This window comes from Erithacus rubecula (assembly GCF_903797595.1).
Source record: "Erithacus rubecula genome assembly, chromosome: 4".
Classification (NCBI taxonomy): domain Eukaryota; kingdom Metazoa; phylum Chordata; class Aves; order Passeriformes; family Muscicapidae; genus Erithacus; species Erithacus rubecula.
This window is the reverse complement of record NC_136686.1, coordinates 29,341,072-29,365,346: the sequence shown is the minus strand read 5'-3', so window position 1 is coordinate 29,365,346 and position 24,275 is coordinate 29,341,072. Positions and strand designations below refer to the sequence as shown.

General features: G+C 39.1%; 1 protein-coding gene across 1 annotated transcript; it reads right to left on the bottom strand.

The window, feature by feature from the left end:
• Window positions 1–2,655: 2,655 nt before the first annotated feature.
• Window positions 2,656–21,547, bottom strand: SLC17A8 (solute carrier family 17 member 8). Its single transcript, XM_079304874.1, has 11 exons — window positions 21,277–21,547; window positions 18,739–18,857; window positions 15,338–15,452; window positions 14,784–14,871; window positions 12,827–12,913; window positions 11,851–11,990; window positions 10,187–10,336; window positions 7,541–7,673; window positions 6,193–6,303; window positions 4,860–4,987; window positions 2,656–4,246 (listed from the first exon to the last, which is right to left on the bottom strand). Exons 1-11 carry the CDS (start codon window positions 21,523–21,525, stop codon window positions 3,908–3,910), a joined length of 1,659 nt encoding a protein of 552 aa, XP_079161000.1. The 5' UTR covers window positions 21,526–21,547; the 3' UTR covers window positions 2,656–3,907.
• Window positions 21,548–24,275: the final 2,728 nt, after the last annotated feature.

Below are 24,275 nucleotides of genomic sequence, written 5' to 3'. Positions count from 1 at the left end.
CAGTCTATAATTTAGATTTTCAATGGAAAAATAAAAAGAAAAAACAAGATAGCAAATCTGGTGTTTTACAAATTTTTCCTTAAAATAATGACTAAAATTACAGTTCTCTGTACCTGTCAAAAGAAGTCAGTTGGAAACGTATATGCAAAGCCTTAACACAATTTGCATGACCTTGAGTTTATTTTGACCTTCCTGCTTTCAGTTAATTATGTTATACATGAGACTCCTCCTGGCAGTTTGCTAACATCTGGATGCCCTTGTTTTATATTTTGCCCCAAAGCCTGTACATTCTTTTGGACTAAGTGATTATTTCCCTGGAGAAGTTCCTACTCAGGTGAATTTTTCATAATTTCTGTCATTAATTTGTCTTTTCTCACTACAAGGAGTACTTTTGTTTAACTCTTATAAAAATATAAAATTATTATTAATTATCATTAAATGTCTACTAGTAGTGCCTAAAAATATAAGCTGTCAAAGAAATAAAAGCTACAGCTTTCTTTGTTAAGAAAGAGCAGTAGATAACAACACTGAACAACACATTCTGGGACTTATTGTACTGCTTTTTGTCTCCTTAGATTTGAATTCATTCCTGTGGACTATCCTACCATTTCAACTTATGGAGAGCTGAATCTTTTTCTGGCTTACTTAAGATCTTTATTTCGGTGTGAAGTAAATTTTACTTCTTTCTGCAATCAGAAAGCCATTTCCAACTGAAATTCTGACTTGCATGAGCACCATCATATTTGAAAATATGCAAAAGTTATTTTGGACACAGGGACAGAAAACTATTCAAACAATCAAGTGTAATCAAGCTATTTCTCCATAGAAAATACAATTTGAATTACTCACATCCACTACCATTCAAGACATGACTTTTTTTTGTTTTTTCCCCCATATTTTTGGAAATATGCCAATTTCTCTGATTGTTTGAATGTTCCAAGTTCTGACATATTTTGAAGTAATTTTGTAGGAAAAACACCCTCAGTGACTGCATTTCCTTAGACTCCACAAGAAATTTCTATTGGAGCATGTTGCAGATAGAAACATGCAGCAAAACTGGAGCTACATAGTCAGTTTGTTCTCAATAGGTTGTCTTTATTCTTTGTCATACAGGATTGTGGAAGCCACTGTGTAAATCAAAGAGTTGATTAAGTACAGAGATTTCCAGGAAAAAAACCTTGTTTCCAACCAGTACTGATGTTTGCACTTCATGCAATGCACCTGAAATATTTAAACAAATGAAAAGGAAAGGGAGAAAGCCCAAACATCTCACTGTGAGTGCCTGGAAAAGCACTGTGGAATGCATGTAACTTCAACTGGCAAGAGTTGATACATTGGGTTAGTGGAAACAGTTAAATTCAGAAAAGAAAGAAAGAAGAGTTTAAAATGCAAAAGGTTGTCCAGATGTTTTTAAGCCATTTCTTTAGATGTGTTAAATAATGCTCAGATGTCACCCCAGGACACCACTGAAGTCAAACTTCCACTGGACTAAATTAGTGCAGTCTGTGGATACAAAATGATCCTGCTAAACTGAGCTGTGGCTTGTCACTTGTGACAGCTGTGGTGCATCTGCAAAAGGAAAAAAATATCAGCTACACTCACCAGAGAGGCAACTGAGCTCTCATGGGCCAGCTGGCTATTTCCCAAAGTTCTGGGATGTTTGTAGTTCTTTGTCATAACAACAATGTTCACTCTCTTTGTACTCCTCTTAATGACAGGGAAGTTCCCCTTCATCATTACTGGAAAAATGGTGCTGCTTCTAAGCAAATGTCACTGTTTCTAGAATAATACATTGTCTGGTCTTCTCTTTTCTCCATCAGATCATACTTACACAGATTCTTATACTAAATCCTTTCATAGTATGGTTTTCCCTATTAGACTTCCTGGAGCAACTTTATGAATGCTCATTATATTGGAGAGGAGGAAGAAGCTGTTTGCTTTGCACATATGCAAAGCGGTGACCCTCTTTCTTTTGTAAATTGTGGTGGATGTTGCAAAATAGTTTGATAGCAGCTGGTTGTGATAGACTGATGAGAATATTTGACCCAATTTCCTGCTAACTAAATCCCCAAAAGCTGACTATCACCTGAAAGAAATAGGATCTTTTCTTACACCTGTTCTAAATATGCAACTCTAATCTAAAATGGAGTTTTGAATTTAAAAAAAAACCATTTTCTGACTAAACAGAATAAAGTGACAAGGTTTTTTTTAATGGCTTATTAGTAAACTGCTTTTTTTTTTTTTTAGCAGGATTCAGCTGTAGCATAAAACTACCCCTTTCACTAAATTATCTGCTCATATCAATTAAAAAGTTTTCACTGTAGCCAAATTAGGCATGCATCCATTCAACTCACTTTCCTTCTTAGTTTTATACAGATTTATGCAGATTGGATTTTGCTGAGTAGAAGAGAAACGAGACATGAACAGAGAATTAGCTAACTTCCCAATATACCTGTTTGTAGGGAAGATAAATCATCCATGGATTCAAATGAATGTACAAGTGTAATTGCACTCATACTATTCAATTGCACTTCAATAAAATAGCAAAATGTGTCTGAGAAATGTTCAAATCTCGAGTGCATCACAGGGACTGCATATGGTACATGAGAACAATAATACTGAAACACCACAAAGCACAGCGTAGGCTAGACACAATAGCTTTCACTTGAATTTAATGAGGCAGTAGTTATAATGAGAGACAAATTAAATCACAGATTACTGAAATTATCCATTCTGAAAAGAGTATTAATGCCACAATGAGTCTCTGAGTTGCAGCTAACTGTTTGAGATGATACAGCATGCTCCACTGTTGATTCTAAAAATGGTAGAAAAAGGCTAAAGCCACTTTATACTGTCAAATATACCAATGGCAGAGGATAATTACTTTTTTTATACATAGGTACCCCATTAATTCTCAAATGGTACAGTGTTTCATTCATAGCAAGAACAAGACTGAGGCATTGAAAAGTTACAGATCCAGAACTAAAGACTTTAGTCCTGTAAAAAGGTTTGTTCACCTAAATGAGGACTGTTGTTGAAACCAGGAACTCTATCAGTATAATACTAGAAAAATATATTCAAATTACTTCACAATAATGAATTGAGTGAGAATCCTAATCAAAACAGGGCTATGATTTCCTCCCATAAGGATTATTAATATTGCATCACTAACAATGATTTTGTATTCAAAATTATTTCATGCCAGCACAAAATCTTTGGAGGGGAAGAAATTTTACAAGTATCCATTTTATTGTCTTGTCACTCTGTGGGGTGTGCATATAAAGATATCTGCCAATCAATTTGTAGGAACTGTTGAAACAATCCTGTGCCATGTCTGCCATGTGCTCCTCTTCCCCTTGTTGAGTGACTATTAGTAATTAATTACAGCCTTCTGTCATAAATCTGCTTTTCCTTCTGCTCTGATCTATTAGCATGAGCTTGAGGTTTGACATGGATTAAGCAGCTCAAATGCCACCCTACAGGAATGCTAAAGAGGCAAAGCATGGCTGCTCCCTAGAGACTGTGACACCACTGGAGAGCCAGGGATTACACAGATCACTGTGGATCCACCATCTGATATCTCTTGTCCTTTCTCTGTTCAGATGAGATGATGGGGGAACTCTTTGCTCCTGCAGTCAGTTCTACAGCTTGCATCAGACCTGCCAGGCCTGATCTCCCAAGGTCATGTTGCCTGACCAACCCATGCAGGCTGGGAGAGCATTTAGGATCACTTATCCCAGTCCCATTGTTCTCACACACCATTGGGAGGGAACTATCACCCCTCAAATCTAGCCATGTGGACTGATATTATATAACTGAATAAGACAACAAATATGGATACCTGTCAATTTGGGGCAGCTAGGTAGGAGTCATGGGAGTAGCTATACAAATCTTACAGTTTCAAGTATTAAGATAAATCTTGAAAATTTCCATTTTCATAGTGGTAAGAAGTCTGTTCCTCCATGTCTTGAGTTACTTGCTTTTGCTTACTCCATTCCCTTCTCTGTACTTCACTATTTTGACTGGTAGCACCATACGTTTTCTTGGGACTTACAAAAGTCTCATTGTTCATCTCTGTTTCTTCAGCCAGTTCATCCTGATCAATTATGCCACATTTCTCTTCGCTGAGGTTTTCGGGGTCAGCCCATTCCTGCTTCTCCCCAGAAGCAAAGATAGCATAGAATATCACCCCACTGTAATGCACCAGAGCTGCAATCAGAAAGACGTTCTGCCACTCTTCACGGGTCTGAAAAAATGGTGCAGGTCTCATTAAGTTTCCAGTAATAAGAAATATTGCTCTTTTTCTGGCAAATTACACCATGAATTAGCACATATTGAGGAATGACTGTGATTACTGTTTGATTCCTGATGCTGAAGATAGAACAATTTGCGAGAACCATTGCAAAGATTTACTCTTTTTATATAACTACAGCAAATATAATAAAACTTAGGTTTCTTTGTTGGTTTTTTTCTCACAGTGAAGTTTCTACAGTTGGAAATGCAGAGATTTCTCTAACAACTACATAAATACCATTACAGATCAATATTTGCTTAGAAACTCTGCCATGGGAGTATGGATGCATTGCAGAGGAGTTTCTCAAGCCCTATAAGCATTGCACAGTTGTATGGAGATATTGAAAGACAGGTTCAGGTGGTATTAAATAATACCTGCCTACAGAAATAATGAGTTATAATAGAGGAGAATTAGTCAAAGGTGGTACCAAAAAAGTGCATGTTTAAGACAAACAAAAAGCAGCTGCAGAGACCAATGATGGAATGGCATCCCCAGGAATCTTTGAAATGCCTTGAATTTGTTGCATTACCTAACTGTTCTCCTAGGAAACATGGAGAAATGTTACCTTATGTTTTGTCATTGCACCAACAATGAGTGGGCACACCATTCCTGACAGTGTCCCCACACCATTGGAGATCCCCATCAGAATGCTGGCATAACGAGGGGCTATATCCAAGTGATTCACATTGAAACCTACAAATGAGAGAAACAGTTTAGAATGTAGAAACAGTAGAATATAAACTGTAGTCTGGCCCTGTTTGAAGTGTCTGTACTTTCCATTTTCTCATACTGTAACAGTGAACTTAGCAAATATTTTAAATTAAGGAATCTGCCTCAAATTAGTGAAATGTCTTCTGTCTTTTTATTTATGTATTAGTGTTTGTAATTGATTTCTTTTAGTGTTTTAAATAGCAGTTTAAGTGGAAAAATAATTATCCTTACTGTAGTGTGTCTTCTAAGCACATATTTTATTAATAAATAAAAACAAATACTAAATATCAGCTCAGATAGTTATCATTCCACACATAATGAAAATCAGTCATATTAACTATGGTTGATCACAAGAAGTGATGATGAATTCCAAGTGCATGGTAATAAGTATGGTAAGAAGTAGACTACTGGGAAAATCCTGCAATAAAAGTTGCTTGATACAAATGGCAGTGATGCAAGGACCTCATAACTAAGCAGCAAAATCACTTCCCATCTGCAGAACCCTGGAATAACTGGAGACCAGCAGTGACCTTGCTGGTCAATTTTGTTCAATAAATCCATCTTCGTGGCAGTCTTCTTGGAAGATGTTCAATCTTAACAAAATCTTTAATCTTTATAGCAAAAGGGGGTTTTTTTCAGTGATGCTGGTACTGATGGTGCCACAAAACAGCTTGAGACGGCAAAACATGGGTGAGACTCATGGAAGTGTTAGAAACAGCTTCTGGAGAAGGGCTGATTGCAGGCTGCACCAGAGGGAGGGCTGATGTAGAAAGCAGAAACCAGGTGCTAGGGTTGAGGTCAGGATTGCAGCTGATAGCCTTGTGCAACTATTCACTGCAGAGTAATTCTCTCTCTCCCCCTCTGTCTCCCTCTCTTTCCTTTCATGCATACAGTTAAATAGGATGAAAAGGTGACTGACAATGTAAAAGCATATTAGTAAATAACAACAGAAAGCTGATGTAAACTGGAATCAGCAAAGAGCAGGTTCTTTTCAAAGTTTTATGCCCTGTGTGCAACGTTTCATAGATACTGGAGTAGTTCTGATATGAGAAAAAATAATAAATACCCCTTAAGTTACTACATTAGGAGCAAACAAAGTAATAGAAATTATGACAGTAAGACAGACCAGTGAGGATAAAAACATCACTTTTATCATGAATAGTAAAAGCAAGAAGATGAATTCTTACCTGAAATTGCAAAGCCACTGAAGCCTACTGCTAACACCAGAAAGGAAATAGCCACACTTTTTGTGTGAGAATAACCAACCACCAAAAGCAAGGTTGCTTCCATCCCAAAGCCTTCAAATGAAACACATAAGAATGAATTACATTTATATTTCTAGTTGCCATGAAAATACTAATAAACACTATCCAGAATAGCAGTTTAAAATTAGAGAAAATTCTTCTGCATCTTTCAGCTCTTCTTGAACACACTTGGGAGCTTTGCGCATTTGCAGAAATATTTGTATATTTATTGTTTGTGAATATATAATTTTTTTCTCCTCATTCACTGCTGTGAACAGTTGGTGAAGTTAATTCACTGTATTCACTGAGCAATACAGGAAAACAATTGAGAAAGTAACTATGTGCAAAGGGCAGAAAAATTCACAAACCTACAAACATTATAGTGAAAGAAGAAAAACACTTGCCTTTAATTTCTCATGGTTGTAGTGATACAGGATGTTCTTGGTAAATGGAACAAAAGAGTGTTTTACATACAACTGTGCTACCAACACAACAGGACATCCCTGAGCATCACAGGGAACTTCTAGTCTCTGTCATTACTGGAAATTAATATCTTCTAATATGTAACACTACAATCCTTCTGTTTCATTTTGTTTAAATGACACTATTAATATGCCCTGAAAATACAATTGATTTGATCCTCCTTTCTGAAGATGCATAGCCAAGTTATGGCTGCAGGCATCTCTATTTCTAAGAGCCTGTGCCACCTATAAATAATGCAAGCCAGCAGTTGGCAACTAACTACTCCACAGTCTGTCTGGCTTGAAATCTGTTCTCTAATTCAATATCAACCCTACATGATTTTTCATTTCAGTGACCAAACTGGGAACAAATTATTTTATGCTGAGTTAAAACTGTCCTGTCCATCCTTCACTTTTTACCCCTTGCCCTAAACCTTTCAGAACTTGTCAGTGGATTCTGCTGCACATAGCAAATGGGAGCATGGCCAGTTACTTCAAGAATGTATCCACTGGGAAATGGTCTCTCCAGCACAGTGGTACAGGGTTAACTTTGTATGAGTTTGCAGAATTAGGCCTATTTGATCATACCATGCTATTGCACACTTATTAACCAGGCTTCTTGTCTCCTCCCTTTTTTTAAAGCATGCTCATATGAGTAAGGATTTATGTCATGAGGCATCAGCTCTCCACTTAATGCTTCAGATGAACCAGCTATAAATGCAATCTTGGGTAAATTATCTCTTGCTACAATTAAACATGGGCAAAACCATGATACTTGCATTAACTGCAGCACACAACTGAAAAGCCATATTTTCAGAATCCAATAGTACCTCCACAGTTCATGACCTTCCTTACAGTGGTAGTGGTTAAGATCTTCCTGCTCCGTAGGAAGTCAGCTAGCTGCCCTCCAATGGGCACAATGATTGTCATGACCATGTGAGGAACTGCTGACAAAAGGCCAACCTGCAATCAGACAAATCAGTGCTTAACTGCCATTTCTCCTTCAAGATTCAGGGGTGAGAGAACAGGAACCATAATGTTTCTTCACCTCTTTTCCCCTGCATCGCTTCTCTGATTACAGCAGATGCTCAAAATTGGGTGAGGAAAGAAACATCTCCTTGTGGTCCAGGAGGAGAAACCAGAGCACAAGTGCAAATCTCTACCTTATAAATACCATGCAGTATCCTTAGTACTCATGGTTACTCTAAAGAGTTGCATGGAATACTGTTTTTTATTAAATTATGCAAGACTGTTTATATTAAATTCTATTGCAGACATCAAAAAGCCCTATCATATATGTGGTGATAATGGAGTGCTCTATCTTGGTTTTCAATTGTGTTTATATATTTTTGTTATTTATCTTCTCAAGGACCTCCTTCCTGATTAACAAATCAATTCCTGTTACCTGCCTCTGTGTAAGAGAAGGAAGCACCTGCACATAGGGACTGAAGACCATACAGCATAAAACCTGACATTATGATATAATTTTACAAATTATTGAATAATCATATATGTAAAAACATGGATTTATTTTTATTCTTGTGAGATTACAGCCTAAAAACTGATGTTCATCTTCTTTTAATTTTCACAGAATCCCAGAATTCCAGAATGGTTAGGTTGGAAGGAGCCTCCTTCTGCTCAAGCTGGATTGCTTAGAGAATGTTGACCAGAAATGTGTCTGGACAGCTTCTGAGTGTCTCCAAGGATGGAGATTCCACAACCATTCTGGGTTACATACAGCCATGTTCATATTAAAAGAGTGTTTCCTCATATTCAGTAGGAACCTCCCATGTTTCAGTTTGTGCCTAGGGCACTACTGAAAAAGGTTATTTTTGTCTTCTTGACACTCTCCCTTCAGATATTTGTACATATGGATGAGAACACTGCTTAACCTTCTATTCTCCAGGCTAAACACTCCCTAAAAACACAATCTCAGCTTTTTCTCATAGGAGAAATATTTCCATTCATTCATGGCCCTTCAATTTGACTCTCTTCAGTATGTCCATGTCTCTCTTGGACTGTGGAGCCCAGGAACTGGAAGCAGTACTTCAGGTGTGCCCTAACCAGTGCTGTGTAGAGGGGAAAGATAACCTCCTTTTACCTGGTGGCCTTTGCATGATGCAGCCCAGGATACCATTAGTCTTTACTACAAGGACACAGTGCTGGCTCATGTCCAGCCTGTGTTCAGCAGGACCCCCAGGTCCTTGTCTGCTAAGCTGCTTCCATCTGGGCACATCCCAACAGGTGCTGGTGCATGGGCTTGTTCCTGCCCAGGTGCAGGACTTTACACTTTCCCTTATTGGGCTCCATGAGGCTCCTGTCAGCTCTCTTTGCCAGCCTGCCAGGGTTCCTCTGTACAGCAGCACAACCTGCAGTGTATCAGCCACTAATTTTGTGCCATCTGCAAACCCACTGAGGGTACACTCTGCTGCATCATCCAGGTCATTAATGAGGATGTCAAATAGGATCTGACTCAGTATGACCCCTGAGGCAGAGTTTTAGTGATCAGCATGTCATCCTCTAGAAGCTTTTCTTTGAAGCAGTAATTTAGTGAGAAGTTTTACTTTCTGGGGTGTGCAATCTCGTTGCATTGACAGTCAGTTTTACACTGGTTTTAAATTAGTGAGGTTCACAGGGATGCAACGTTAACATTAATGAAAAGCAGCTCAGAATAAACAGATGTAATTTTTCTTAATGCCCCCTTTCTTCACCTCCATGTTGTACTTGACCATTTAGGGTGTCATTGCTACCATACCATAACCATTGCTTCTCTTGCAGAGCCTGGGCACATAGTGCTTCCAGAATAGATAAATAATGATGTTCTTATCAGCCTTAGACTTGCTTGAAAATAATTACCACATAGCAAGTATACATGCTAAATGAAAGAGTTTTTTAAAACTTTTCTAAAACAATTATTCTGTACTCCTCATTCATGCTCTCAACAAGGAGTGTAAAAATTCTGATTTTAGTGAATGGGTGGTGGCATGGAATATAAATCTATAAAGAATGTGAACTTCATTGTTAATGAAAACTCACAAGAATCAAGAAGAGGATAAAAATGACCTGGTTAAGTGCTAAACAGTAAACATTCAACAAAATGTGTGTTTCTATTTACTTACTTAGTGTCTTTTCTGATATGTGGGGGCATTTAATAGACTATTTCCCAAAATAACTTCTCCATTCTTTCCTTTTTCTAATAATTTGATGCTTGCATACTTTTATTTCTATCAGGTCAGCAGAAGTATGTCATCCCAAATATTGGGAATAATCTACTGTAATGATTCCAGGTCTAAACCAGAGCACTTAGTGCCATGTCCAGTAATTTTTTTAACATCTCCAGGTAGGATGTTTGCCTCCTCTCTGGGCAGACCATTCCAATATTTAACCACCATTTCAGTGAAGAAATTCTTCTTGATCTTCAACCTGAACCTCCCCTGCTCCATTTCCTAGGTCACTGCTTATTCTCAGATATTTACCTTGCTAATTGCAAATCCAAAGACTTCTTCAAAGTAAGCAGGCTGACTTATAAGGAGCAAATAGAAGGTCCAGCTTCTGCAGAAGTTTGCCACAATGATTGCGTAAACTGGCATTGAAGTGAAAAATCTCTTCCAGGGAGTACTAAATTTCTAGGGGAAAAAACCACAAAGTTAAGTAGACAGAGGCAAAATAAAGAACCAGTATCTTATCACCAAGCCTATTAGGCACATTGCATACAACTTACATTACTTAAAATGCAAGTGAAATATATTCTCTTGAATTACTGGCAAAAAAGAGAGAGAGACATTTTCTTAGAACAGTTGAGATTTTTAAGGTGGATACTGCACTGCTGTTCCCCTGCTTACCAAAATTACATGACAGCTTCTGGAATCCTGCTATTGAGATAACAGGATCAGTAAAAGAATCAAAGAAAACTAGAAAAAACCTTGTGCCATTCCCCACTTTTTGGCATGATGCAGTTTGAGACATTCTATTGAAAGGAGTGGGGAAAAAAGTGTGTCCAAGCTAAGACACATGCAGCAAAAAGCAAATACCTGCTTCAACCTAATTAATTTAATTCAGAAAAACAGGCCTTAAATTACAAAATTTGTTATAACTTGGTTTTGACATTATCAATTAGTATTATGCTCCAATACTCCATACAGCAGGAAACATACTTCAGAGACCTATGGATTTTTAATAGAATTTCAATCAGAAACTGAAATCTGTAGCTATGGCAGCATACAGCGATATTTTCCTTTTTTTTTTTTTTTTTTTGAAAAAAAAATGTTAATTGTATTCTACCATATGCCTGCAGTTGTGCATACAGCCATGAGGTTGGTACCAATTTCCTCTGCATTAAAACCATCATACTGCAAGGAAAATCTGTAATCTGGAACAACTGTGTATGTGTCTCCAGCCAAGAACTGATCAGACAAATTCAGATGCGTGCCCAAAAAGACAGTCTGGTATTTTACACTCCTAGCAAGGCTCTTATCCAGAACATGTAGAGGAAAGAACTGGAGTTACTTTGTTTCAGAATGTTCAAAACTGAAAGCTAAAAAGGAACGATTTATCAAGAAACTCCTTTGTCTTTCACTATTGGCAAAAAAAAGATGCCTAAGGGAAAGGAGGGAAGTTTGATGGGAAAATAGGTTTTAACTCCCAAGTTTCCAGGAATCTTCTCAGAGAGAGGATGAGAAGTCTTAAAGGACCAGAGCTGCTGTGAGAGCAGGGCAGAAATCCAGTCCTTAAGCTATTAGATTTGCAATCATCCTTAATAGGAGTTCAAAAGGCAGCTGGATAATTTAACATCTGCAGTCAGATTTCTATTTAGCTAAATCCATTAATATTTTCCAATATTTTTCATGCACAAGCATGACAGTTACTCAAGAGCAGGAGACCAGAATGTGTGATTCCCCCTCCCAACCCATCCCTTTCCTCCCTAGATCAGAGAAGCTCCATAAGCCAAGAGCTTAAACAGCATTACATGCTTTCCTGTACTCATCCTGTACAGCTGCAAGAGCCTGATTCTGGAATTTTCTTGAAAGGAAAAGCCCCTAGTTCTGCCTCTCTTACACAGATAACAGTATCCATTCAATCATATGCTCATCTTCCACAAAGTTCTCACAAATGACAGCAAGGAAAGCCTTTATTTACTTACACTTGCATTAGCTAAGCTGGCTCCTTCTCCTATACTTGTTTCTATATATATCCTTTCTTCACTGGTTATTGTTGGATGTGCAGCAGGGCTCTCATAGGCATGAAGCAGCCAAAACACGTACCAAACAATCCCAAACATTCCTGAAGAGGCAGGAAAAGCAACTTGGTTTTCAAAGCAAATAAAGCTACACTTCAGTATCTGCAAGCCTTGAAATTTGTTACGAGTGCCAGTTAAACAAAACTGCTTACAAAGCATTTGAGCATTTTGTCATTTTTATTATGTTTATTATGAAAAGGCAGGAGAAAAGCCCTCTATAGAACCTAGGGAAAGAAAAAAGCAGACAGGCCATAATGTGGTTGCAATCTCTATGATGGGACTTCACTATAAGATGCCAATGGCAAATCTTGTGGTGTGTCCTGTATCTCTGGAAAGACAGAGAGCAACCACTTTAACTGAGCTGCTGATGTGTAAGGTTGGTTGGAGACACTCTGCCATACACAGTGAGGGGAAAAATCCACAGATCAGCCACAAGGCCATACCCATGGGACCCCTTTGTAAAGATGGCACTGCTTTATTAAAGCTGAGCAGCATGGGGAATATTTCTCAGGCAGAGGTTTTCAGGTCCATTTGGCTCCCCATCAGCAGCACCTGCTGTAATTTTGCTGTTAGTGTGCACTCCAGGGCAGGTCCCACACAAGAGTTTGTGCCACAGAGGAACCTTTGCAACCACATCCAACCCTGTCAGTGGGTAACCATGGGCTGTAGCCTGGTCATTACAATTTTACAACCTTTTGTAACAGATGATTATGAAATGAGAGCTCTCAGAATCTGCAATAAGTAGGGAATAAATTGAAGCACCTATTTGCAACCTTTCCATTCATCAAAACAACTTTGATCCATCCTTGTTAGACAGGTTTTCATAAACAACTGGCAGTACTGATGAAGTGGCAGATGTCCTTCATGTTAGGCAACTCACCATAAATATAAAAGACTGATGACCATCCTATATACTGTACCAGCACACCTGCCAGGGGCATGGCCACCACTGCACCTGCATAGGACCCTGGAGAGACAAGAGATCAGTAACACATGTCAGCTGCAGGAGGTGTACCCAGCTTTCAGAGCAATCATCCAGACAGGTGCTCATGAGAGCAGAACTCTCATGTGTGTGATTTTTTATGAACATGGAGAATAGGATGGAAGCTGAAAATTTTTGACTGGGGTTACAGAAAGCACTGACCCCTCATGGATCATCAGTGTCGTTTTGCAGAATTGTGCCCTGTAGGGAAATAGGATTTGCAAATCCAAGACTGATGACAAACCACTACAGAGGCATAAGCTATATGTGTGCACTTGAGTGGGAAATCCCACCTGGCACTGTGGTGTATGAGGTGAGTTTTGGAGAAGAAAATGGACCAGGACGGAGGAATCCTGATGCAGTCCTGATGACTGCAGATAGGTTTGGATCCTCTTACCATGGCCCTAGACCCATGACCAAACAAGCAATGGTAGCAAAGAGGGTGTTAAAACCAACCCTGGGTCCATGTAACCATGATTTTGTCATGTTAAATCATATCAACAGCATAAACAAACACCTGGAATAAATAGACAAATGTTTACAGGGGGATAAAAGAGGATAAAAATGTGGTCTGTGCCAAGATTTCTGATTGGGAAATACATAATACTGGTGAAATGTATTTCTAAGTGTCTTGTGGAAAGAGATGAGTATTTAAGTGTAATGCAGACAATAGGTTCCAGTGCAAGACAGTGCAAATGGCTGTACATATGAAGAGTGCTGCTCTGAATTATTCTAGGAAATGAGATACTTGTGGTTTTGAGATTAGTACATGTTTTGTTAATAAACGTTTGTTAATGCTCTACTTATTAGCAAATAGTTCTCTGCAATGGTTCACAGTGACCCTTCTTGCTCATCTTCATGTAATTCATTTTTCCTACAACTTTCCTACAGAAAAGTCCTAGGTCAGAATGTAGATAGAAGAATCAGGAACCTATTTAACCTGGATTTTCCTAATTTTTGTATTGTTCCTGTGCACCTTTCAAGTGCAAGGATTGGTGATCTGTAGCCACTAAAATGGGTGTCAAGCTGAAGGATGGATCTTTCTCTAGAGATTCCACACTAGGAATTTCAAGGAAGGAACATTGAGGGTAGACAGGCTTTTCTTTTGATCTTTTCTTCTGCAGGAAGTGAAAACACCTGAATAATTAAAACCTGAAGCCATCTGTAGTAAAAATAAAATTTCCATAATATATAAAAATGGGACTTTTCCCACTTGCTTCACTCCTCCTTTTATCCTTTATCTTGTTGTTTAGTGATGTATTTTCCCCAGCCATACAACTCTACTGCTGATGGGCAGAATTGTTTTTTCTGTGACTTTTACATTTTTACTGAACATTTACTCCTAGAGACATTTATCTTCAGCTGTCAGCATTGGAAAGGGACACAGAGAAAAGAGCATAGTACATGTCTGATCATAACTCAAAACAGAATGAAGCATAACAGTTACTGGCAAGAAGTTACATCACCTCTGCTGCAGTATACTGAGCAACCAGCCTAAAGTACCAAAGTCCTTTTCAGATAAAGTGTGTGCTTGTTTAGGAGCATCCATTGAGTATGTACAATAAATGGAATCCCTAGGGATGAAGGAAATAAAAAAAAATACAATATAAATTCTCTCATGTGAACTTCTAGACCAATTTTGGTTTATTATGAGAGCCATTTTGAGTGTTGGTTTTAAATGATAAAATGATGACTTATTAAACAAAAAAAGGACTCACAAGTTCCTAAGCTTAGAGTACAAGCTGATTGCAGCAAAGGGCAGAGGATTTGTGCACCTCCTTCAAAAAATGAAATTAACAGAATAAATCTAATAGGCATACATGCTTACATAAACCATGTAAGCCCAGCAACTCACCACAGAATGAAGTGGTAGCCAGCCTGCTCCTCTCCAGCGGCGGGGCCCACTTGCTCCACATCCCGTGGCAGGCCGGGTACGTGACGCCCTGGCAGACAAATCACACAGCACATCATTTGCTGTCACTGCATTCCACTTGAAGTAGCTGCTGACACTATCCCTACTGCTAGATGTTTGCCACCATGGAATTATATAGGAAGGGTTAGGTAACTCTGGAAGAACTCGATTGTTTGAGTGAGAAGATGTCAAATTAATCTGAATTACCTATTACTTGAATAGTAATGTTCTGAGGTAAAAACACTGTTTAGTATATGCAATTGATGGCACAAGAAAACTAAAATAACTCATATTGCTGCACCAGAAACACACATTTTTCCTAACTTTAAGTGAACTTAGAAATAGAAATCAATATAATTTAAAAATGATCATCTCAAAAGTAGCAAGTAAAACCATATATTTATCAAAAACCCTGATCGAAGAGATCCTAGAACTTCTACTACCAAATCTCAAAATCAAACTCTTTTTGAAAGGACCAAAATGGTGTGTGCTCCCACCTCCACCAAACCTTGAAGAATCCTTACAAACATCACACAGCCATAATGCACTCTTGCTGCAGAAGGGATGATCATGTTCAGTGTAGATGTTAGAAAGATAGCTGCCCCAAATACCCTATGGAGAAAAGTAGCATTAAAAGGAATACAATTATTATTTATTCTTCAGAAGTTTTTATGTTCCACTTCAAAATATTTATAAACTTATTTAAAAACATTTACAATTATTTTTAAAATAAGTATTTAAATTGTTTGCATTTCAGTCTGTGAAAACTTTTTCACAGGAAATATATGTGACTGTATTTTTGTGTCTGGTCTTATTCGCAGTCAGATTAATGGCTGTGTTGTAGCATGAAAAATTTACAGTCAGAAAACAACACTGTTTTATCTAAATTCTCTTCACCTATTGACAAAAGCCATAGCCCATGCCACGACACCTCATTATCTGAGTGACAAGAAAGCACAAAAGCAAAGAAGCTGAGTAGGCTGGCAGACAGAAGTGACAAAGGAACTGATTTATATAGAAAATGGTCTTTAAATATGAGTTGGAATACAAAGCCCACAGTTATATCTTGACATTTAGGAGACTGCTTCAAAAGCCAAGTAAACATTTAACTGAGAAATAAGTATTACTTATCTCTCTGTTGTGATCCCTGAAGAAAAGAATTTTGCCTTTTGCTTTCTTACCGCTAATAGAAATATCAGGTCTCTCATCATAACACTATTGACTCAGGGAACTACAGCAAACCAGATGAATTAATAACCATGTGAAAGAAGAAACTGTAATAAAGAGAACACGTTTAATTATCCAAACAGCTGTCTCTAAAGACTGAGTTTCCAATCTCTGCTACTTATTTTAATGGCAACTCTTAATATGCCGAGGTTATAAATGCATCACTTATACTGAGTTAGAACCAGTTACTCTCCTGCTGCTATTTAAAGGGCTGAGTATTGTTTCCAGAGAGGCAGCATCTTTTCATCAATTCACTGCCATTTATCCCAAAGAAGTTGGTCTCCACTTTGACAAGGAATATTCCAAGTTTTTTTTCATTTAATTCACATATTCTTCTGTCCTCTCTACCACAATCCCTGGGCAGCTGCTACTTTTGGATCAAAACAGACTTCTTCAGCTACAGGCTCCTCTACCCAGCAGGGTGAGCTTACTGAAAACTGATATCAAGAGGTGTCTCATGTTTCATGCATCCACCAAACTGCTGAAATCACATTTAGATGTGTGGTTGAGGATAAGCAACTAGTTGAGGGGATGGTGTCAGCAAATGGTTGATGAACTTTTTGGTGGAATACAGATCACATCCATTTGGATGAATGTATTGAGTAAATTACGTGGTGTTAGAGGGTTTTGGTGCCAACCCATAAAGCACTCAATACTTTCATACATAATGAGATCCATTTGAATCCCACACTATTACAGATGTGCATCAGAGAGGTGACTAGGGTGGGTCATCCATATGCATGCTCAAGATTGCACCATTTAAACAAGTGTCAAAGGAATCTTTGCCTAAATCTGTAAGGTCAGTAATAGCATAGAATCTCATTTCCAGAGTGCAGCTGAAACAAAAGGTAGTTTTTTCTCTTTCTAGGGCTGGTAGGTTCACTGACCACAGAACCCCTGTTTTCCTGCCCTGTGTCTTAGCAAATAACCCCTCTGAAACTGAAACTTGGCACCACTGGTGAACCTACCTAAGCTGAAATTGGTTGGGTAAACAAAGAATAAAGGACTTAGTAAATCCTAGTACTGCAAATAAAAATTCTCTTTGATCTTAGCTCTTGAGCTATTTTTGTTCCTCAGCAAATTCTACTCCTAAACCCAGCTATGATGGGCAAATCCATAATGTGATGCTGAGTATAGTGTTAGATTAAGTTGGAAACTCTCTCAGGGATAAATGCAGAGCTTTCTGTGCTTGTCCATAGCCTGTACTTAAGAAAACACTCTGCTGACAGAACACATCAAGTTACAGTGTAAACGTGGTTGGTTTTACTGTTTGCAAGTAAATTAAGGAAACAAAAGTTAAACTAATAATATGCTGGATTATTCAGCCAACAGTGTGAACATCTGTGTTTCGGAGCCCTTCTGCTGCAAAAGCTGGTGGCAAGAATAGAAAGGCTGGAGAAGTGATTAAGCTTAGCTAATTTGTTTGGCTTACTTGGCAGATGGAAAAACATTCTGCCTAGGCATTGTTAGGCAATAGAGAAATGAAAAATTGAGGATGTGAACTGAGCTGAAGAAAAGTGCAAACCAAACTCTGAGTGCCTTTTTTTATGGACAGAAGAGAGTGAGACTGAACAGTCTGGGCAATTCTGTGAGATTACTCAGTTCTAGAGAAATTTCCACAAGGGCATATGAGTGGCAAGAACTCATATGCCAAGGCAGTCTTGTAACCCCAATAGCTCTTTGCAGAATGCAGAAAGCAAAGTACTTTGATTTGAGGCAAAGTATAACATATAAGTAAGGTCTTAAAGACCTTTTCCATTTCTGATACTGTTTGTAGATAAGTCACACCTTGTGTGCAGAGAATGAAATTAGCACCAGCCATGTTTTTTTAGTTTTATTCTATAGGTACGAAATACCCCTGATACGCACATCTCATGAGCTCATTCACAACCAGCTGTCTTCAGAAAACCTTCCTCTCTCTTGTGATTATGTTCAAAGTTCTGAAGATCTTTTGAAGTAAAGCCCAAAATCAAAGTTAACACTAACAAAATTAGCTACTTTTCTTATTCATATTTTCAAAAGAGTTTGAATAAAAAAAAAAAAAAAAAAATTGGCTGACAAAGACATTGATCATAAAAAAAACCCATACAGATTCTCACACTTCACCAAGCAGAAATCAGGAGGCACTATTAGAAGTTCTATGCAATCTTAATTGCAGTCAGTACTGTATCCAGCCACGGCAAGGATATTTGTGTGCATGGGGATAGATTTGTGACCTCAGATCATAAATAGTTCTGTAATTCTCTTATGTCCAGCTTCAGACCACAGCGAATTTTTAAAGGAGAAAACCAAATGCTGTTGGAAAACTATTGTTTGGTGTTAAGCTGAGCTAAAAAGCCTTAAGGCAACTTCTTAAAGATAAATGCTTCAACCATTGATGGAAACATTAGGTGTGATTTTCCTTGAACTCTCCAGAAAGCATTATTGTTTAGAGAAGAAATGTGTAAATATTTGAGATGAATAAATTAAATTGAAAGAATCAGCAATAGACCCATAATGGAAGTCTTGTCCTCTGAAATAATTTTTGATTACGGACATAAATATTGAATGCTCAGCTTCAGATGTGCATTTCTGAAACACATTAATTTGCTGTTTTATTAATTCTCATTTACACAATGTAAAACCGTTGTCAGGCTTTAAAGCTTAATTAGTTTGCTTATTGTTTTCTTACCTGTTAGCAGCCAACTTGTTTGAGATGAACCCTCCTGGAATTTGTGTCACAATGTAACCCCAGAAAAAAGAGCCATGAATGAGTCCTACAGTCTCTGGATCCCAGTTGAATTGGGCTGACTGCAAAGGAAATGGGACACATGCTGCAAGATAAAGTTTACTCATTGTAAGGTAACTATGGCCACACACAGCAATCGTGCTCCCAGTGCTCCAAATCAAGCCTCTTTACACTGCCTGCTCAGGACTGCTGAGCTTGAAAGCCCCCAGTAAAGGCAAAAGGTTGTTCAATTCCCCTGTGAGATTACTGCCTTTGCTCTTAGGACAGGAAAGGTTTCAGCCATAAAGTAGCTAATGCTGGACCTTCAACTTTGCCACTTGCCACTTCTTCCCTGGGCTCCTTAAACCTGAAGCTTTTGCTTTCAAGACTGCTCAGAGTTATAAGAAGAACCTGATACTTTTCAATGGACATATCCATTTTTGTTAGATTATCAAGGCTGCCTAAATCCTTTGAGTTGATTTTCTTCTCAGCCAGATTTGTTCACGCTTCTGCCTGTCAGGACTGAACTCTGATCATCTACTGTCAGCATTAAATGGCATGGGAGCAGAAAAGAGTTGGGGGTGAGGAGAACATCTGAAGACAAAGCAATCTGAAAATAAAATTAGGTAACACTAGCCAGTGATTAGTTTATCATTTTTCAGAAGTGATGCCAGTTGTAGGGCTGGATTTGGATACAGAAAGACAGGCATAGGCTGGTCATGGGGGGCTCCTAGTCTCCTAGGCTCCTAGTCCTAGCCTGCAGCCAAGAGAAATGCTTTTACCATCCACCTCATCTTTGAATACCAAGCAGTTTCAGTCTTCTCAAGGTCTTCCTGAACAAGAATTTTTCTATTTTTTGATGACATTTTTTGACATACCTTGCTCAGAAGAGGGATTAGTCAATGTCCAGGGCAAAATATAGAGAAAATAAAGAAAAGAGAGAGTGCCCTTTCTGCCCTCCATTCTGGCCCTGAATCAGTATAAACACTATTATAAAGTCAATGTTAACTTTTTCTCCATGAGCCCTCAACTCTGAAGGACTCTTCTGGAGCAATAAGAAACCGTGATGTTCTGCTTTGTGATCATTTTCATGCTAATCACATGTCTGGGAAAGGTGGCTATGCATTCTGTGAGGAAGCAGCATAGATACCTTTTAAATCAAAATTAAAACTGCCATTAAAATAACACAGAGAGCTGGCAATTGTAGTTAGAGCCTTAGATAAGCCTTAACATCTCTTTTTTTATATTGCATTCTGCATGTTAAAAGGAAAACAGTTTTTTCCCACTGCATTGATTTTTTGCTCACAGAGAAGCAAACTGAAAAACAGCTCATTTTTTGACCTACAGCAAGATGGCATTAATTAGCCAGACGTTTACAGAAGGCTAAAGGGTTTCCCTCCCCATCAGTAGGCATTCTGATGTGTCCCACTTTCCAGTGCAAAAGTACTTCTGTAAACATCTAATTTTCTACTTGCAATTTCCAGCTGAGTTTCTAGGTACTGTTAATTTCTGAAGGCAGAAACACCATGAGATATGGAAGAAGGTTCCTCCAAATTCAGGAAGTACTTGTCCCCCAACACTATGTGTTTAGGTTTGTGGAAGGAATTTATTCCCATTTTCTGAAATTCTCAATCTATGGAGGCACACAGTTTCTCTTGCTTAAGTACAGAACCTGGAAGTCCCAGCAGGACCATGGGAGATTTATTGGAAATTTATGACAGACATTTTCTGCACTCTTCCTTACCAAAGTTAAAATATCTAGGAGAAAAGCTGATGAGTATTTGCACAGAATTTCATTCAAGAGCCAAGATTCCTGTGGATTTTCTTAGAACAAAAAAAAAAAATTGAAAAGTTGTCAAAGAGTAAGTCAACAAGTAGAGCAAATGTAGAGATTCAAGCATAAAATCCATAAAGGGACACTTGAAATCACAGCCAAATACCAAGAGAGGATGGGCAATGCTAAGGTGTGGATTGACCCTGCTGGGAACATTGATGACATTGCTGTTAGTGTGGAACACTGCAAATTTGAAAATAGATTGGCACCTAGCTCTTAATAGCTCCAGACAACAACTCACATTGTCAAAAACCTGATGCCTTATTGCCGGTGACTGCTTTAAGATCTTGAAAACTACCCACTGGTACGACTGTAGTGGCTACAGACCTACATGAAATAATGGATAATTCCTTCTGCAACAGCATCAGAACGCATTTCCCTGAGAGAGAGTAAAAAGCAAAAGCTTCTTGCTACCACAGCAAAATTTGTCTACAACTGACAGATCGGGGACCTGGGAGATACACAAACGAATTCAGTTCTCATTTCTGGTACTTATATCCTCTCTATAACACTGCAAATCCTCAGATCTTGAAGATTTTAATGTGACTTCATCACATAAATGGGAATCCCTCTGTATTTCCTCTCGGTACACACGCGCCTTCGCCGCGCGGCTCGGGCGGTCTGGCGATGGGTCCGCCCGGAGGAGCGGAAGGCAGCAGCGCTCTCACCCGCAGCTCTGGCTTGCCATGGACGTAGACGGTGTTGTTGTTGACCATCTGGACGATGGCCACGCCCAGGTTGCAGCGGATGCCGAAGGAGATGCAGAAGCCCAGGCCGCTCATGATGGCGATGATGTAGCGCTTGGGCAGGCCGCAGCAGCGGCACTCGCAGGGCGCCGCCCGCCGCCCGCCGCCCGCCGCCGGCCGCCCCTCCGCCGTCAGCTCCAGCGGCTCCTCCGCCGCCAGCGTGCCGTCCATCCTCCTGCGCGGGTGAGGAAAGGGACACCTGTGACATGGGCTGAAACTGGGCGGCAGTTCCACCATAACTGCACCGGTGAGGTGCTTGTCTCCTGGCAGCGAGGTGAGCTCATGCTCGCTCACCCAGGCCGGGAAAGGTTAGCGGAGACTACACCTCTCCCTGAATGATTTCTTGAAGTTTGCACACCTGAGCCGTCTAGCCTGACAGCCTGCTGCAAAAGTGTTCACGGGCTATTCATGAGCATAACTGTGAGATCTAACTGGAGGTCTGTTGTGATAAATTCCATTGATTCTTAGGAAAAATTACATGTTATTAAGTTAACCATGATTTCTAACTAGGTCTACTAAGCAGAGCTGCCAGCAGGTTTCAAGAAAAATGACAAATACAACACAAAGCACAGCTTCACTCAGCTCCAAACTCCCTGGAATTTCTTTTCTCTTGTGAGCCAAAATCAGGGCAGTACAGCAGAGGAGAAACATCTGTGTCATCAGATCCCCTATTGAAGATGCAAAAGAGACAAGCCCAGACTTCCTCTGCCTGGAGGCATTTGAAGTTACACGTTCCCTCTTCTCTGAAATATCCTGCCACTACAAGGACTTCATTTACTCCAAACTGAGCCCTTGCAACACCTATTGTGGAGGGTGTTGCCCTAAAATACATACTATGAAATGAGATCTGAAGGCAAACAGGGGCTTTCTGGCAGTAGATTCACCATTCCTCAGCAGCAGAGGCTGCAAGGGCTTTGCCTGGGATCAGATTTGGTGTGGCAACTGCAGTGCAGGAGGGGAGAGCTGGGAGGGAAGGGCCAGAGATGGGGCTGAATGGGAGCAAATGGCACCCGGTCACATCAGCCTGTGAGAGGTTACAGCTGCCAGCTAACACAGGAGTGCAGCTCCTCAGGCTTTGCACATCCAGCCTTTTTCCTACAGGCAATCCAGCTGAGATATTCATGTTAAACAAAATGGCACTTCCATGCAATCTGGAATTGCATGATAGTGCAATTAAAGTTTAATTTGGTCTCTCAGTCTGATTAGGGCTATTAACATCGTGCTGCAGGACCAGGCAAAGTCTTTAGTAGGAAAGGTGAGGCAAGAAAGAACTAGACACACCCACCAGAACAGAGCTAGATAATTGCTTTTCTAACATTACCTGTCCAGGCCCATTTTAAAATGCAGGTCATTATGAAACACTTAAGGGCATGGCTAGCTGTGAATATGTGACTAACCCACTGGACACTAACCATGAGCTTAAGGTCAAGCCTTTGCTAAGAGAGGCCTTGATCAGCAGCCTTTCAGTTTTGGCATCACTCTGAAGCACTGAGCTCAGGATCCAGCTCTTTTTGTACCTGCCATGGAGTACTGAGAAAATATGAATAGTTAATTATTCTAAAGGAAGCACAGCTTGCCATGTAAAATGATGAAATTATTTCATTCACTCTTTTCTGATAAGAAATAACTTATTTAATTCTTTCACACATCTGGCTGAGTGTATTTGAAATATATTTGAAACCTCAGTTTTCAGTAGAAAAATCAACTGTAAACAAATGCTCACAGAGCTTACATAGATGGGCTACATCTGACTGGGTTGGATTTTTTGGGACAGTGTTGGTTTAGTCACAGCTTTCCCCAGCTGCTATAAGTTTAATGTACTATCTGTAATCTAACAGATAGTACTCTACAGTAGACAGTTTGCAGATATAGGTGGTAATATGGCTTCTTGTGCACTTAAATATATCTTTCCAATATACAGTTCCACTTCAAAATCTCATTTTTGGGCGCTAGAGCTAATGGGAGCATCACTTACTATATTATTCCTTTTTACATAATTATATAAACCCATTATTTCAGCCATAGTCTTAGCAAAAAGAAAATAAGCACACTACAGTCCATCAGCTCATGTTTTCAAGAAACATTAGAATCCCAGTGTTTAGGCCAGAAGGGAACTCCTGGGATTATTTTATTTAATTCCTTTCTCAAACCAGTGCTCATTGCAAAGTCAGATCCTTAGCTCTTTGTTAGACTGAAGCAAAGACTTTGCATTTAAGCAAGGTAATACAGAAAATGTGGTCCTACTGTGGTGTTATTGGGGGTGATTGAGATCTTATGATTCACCTGCAGGGAAACAGCATTTGTTAGTGAAATGGGAGTACAGAGACTAATTCAGTCAGGCACTTTTAAAAGAAGACACCACATGCATTCCATGCTCTATGTGTTAACAATGGTAGGTGTAAACAGAATGAGACACCAAAAATAAAGACCTCAAGTGAAAAAACAATTGAATAATTATTTTTTGGAACTGCTGTCATCTCAAAAGTGTTATTAATGAGCCAAAAGAAGTATTTAGTCTTCCTCTAACAGAATATAAGACATTGATGGAATTCAATCAATTAACAATTCTCCAAATATTTGTACCTTTACCAGGCTCTGTTTATAAGAGAGGCATTAGTGGGTGCATTATTTTGGGCAGCTGGCAAATGTTAGACACTTCATGCAAAGCCAAAACATCTGGACAGTTTTCAACTGGCTGTCAATTCAGATAGGCATGAAAACATCCTTCTGCTCCAAATTCAGTCTAAAAGTGGTGACCTAGGACTAGAGCTATGGACCAATATTGCCTCTGCAGAGAAAGTAATTGTTCTGCTGTTGTATTTGACTAAGTAAAGGAAGCAAATTGAGGATTGATCCATCACCCCAAATCCACACAGCTTATTTCCTACCCCCAGAGATTAATTTCAATGCCTCTATATCAG

What these genes read in the sequence shown, in the direction of transcription:
- SLC17A8 (XM_079304874.1), bottom strand. Translation starts at nt 21,525, where the DNA reads ATGGACGGCACGCTGGCGGCGGAGGAGCCGCTGGAGCTGACGGCGGAG. An exon ending in ATGGCAAGCCAGAGCTGCGG is followed by an intron (nt 18,858 to 21,276) that starts GTGAGAGCGCTG and finishes TTTCCTTTGCAG; the next exon opens with TCAGCCCAATTCAACTGGGA. An exon ending in ATCAGTCTTTTATATTTATG is followed by an intron (nt 11,991 to 12,826) that starts GTGAGTTGCCTA and finishes CTGCCTCTTCAG; the next exon opens with GAATGTTTGGGATTGTTTGG.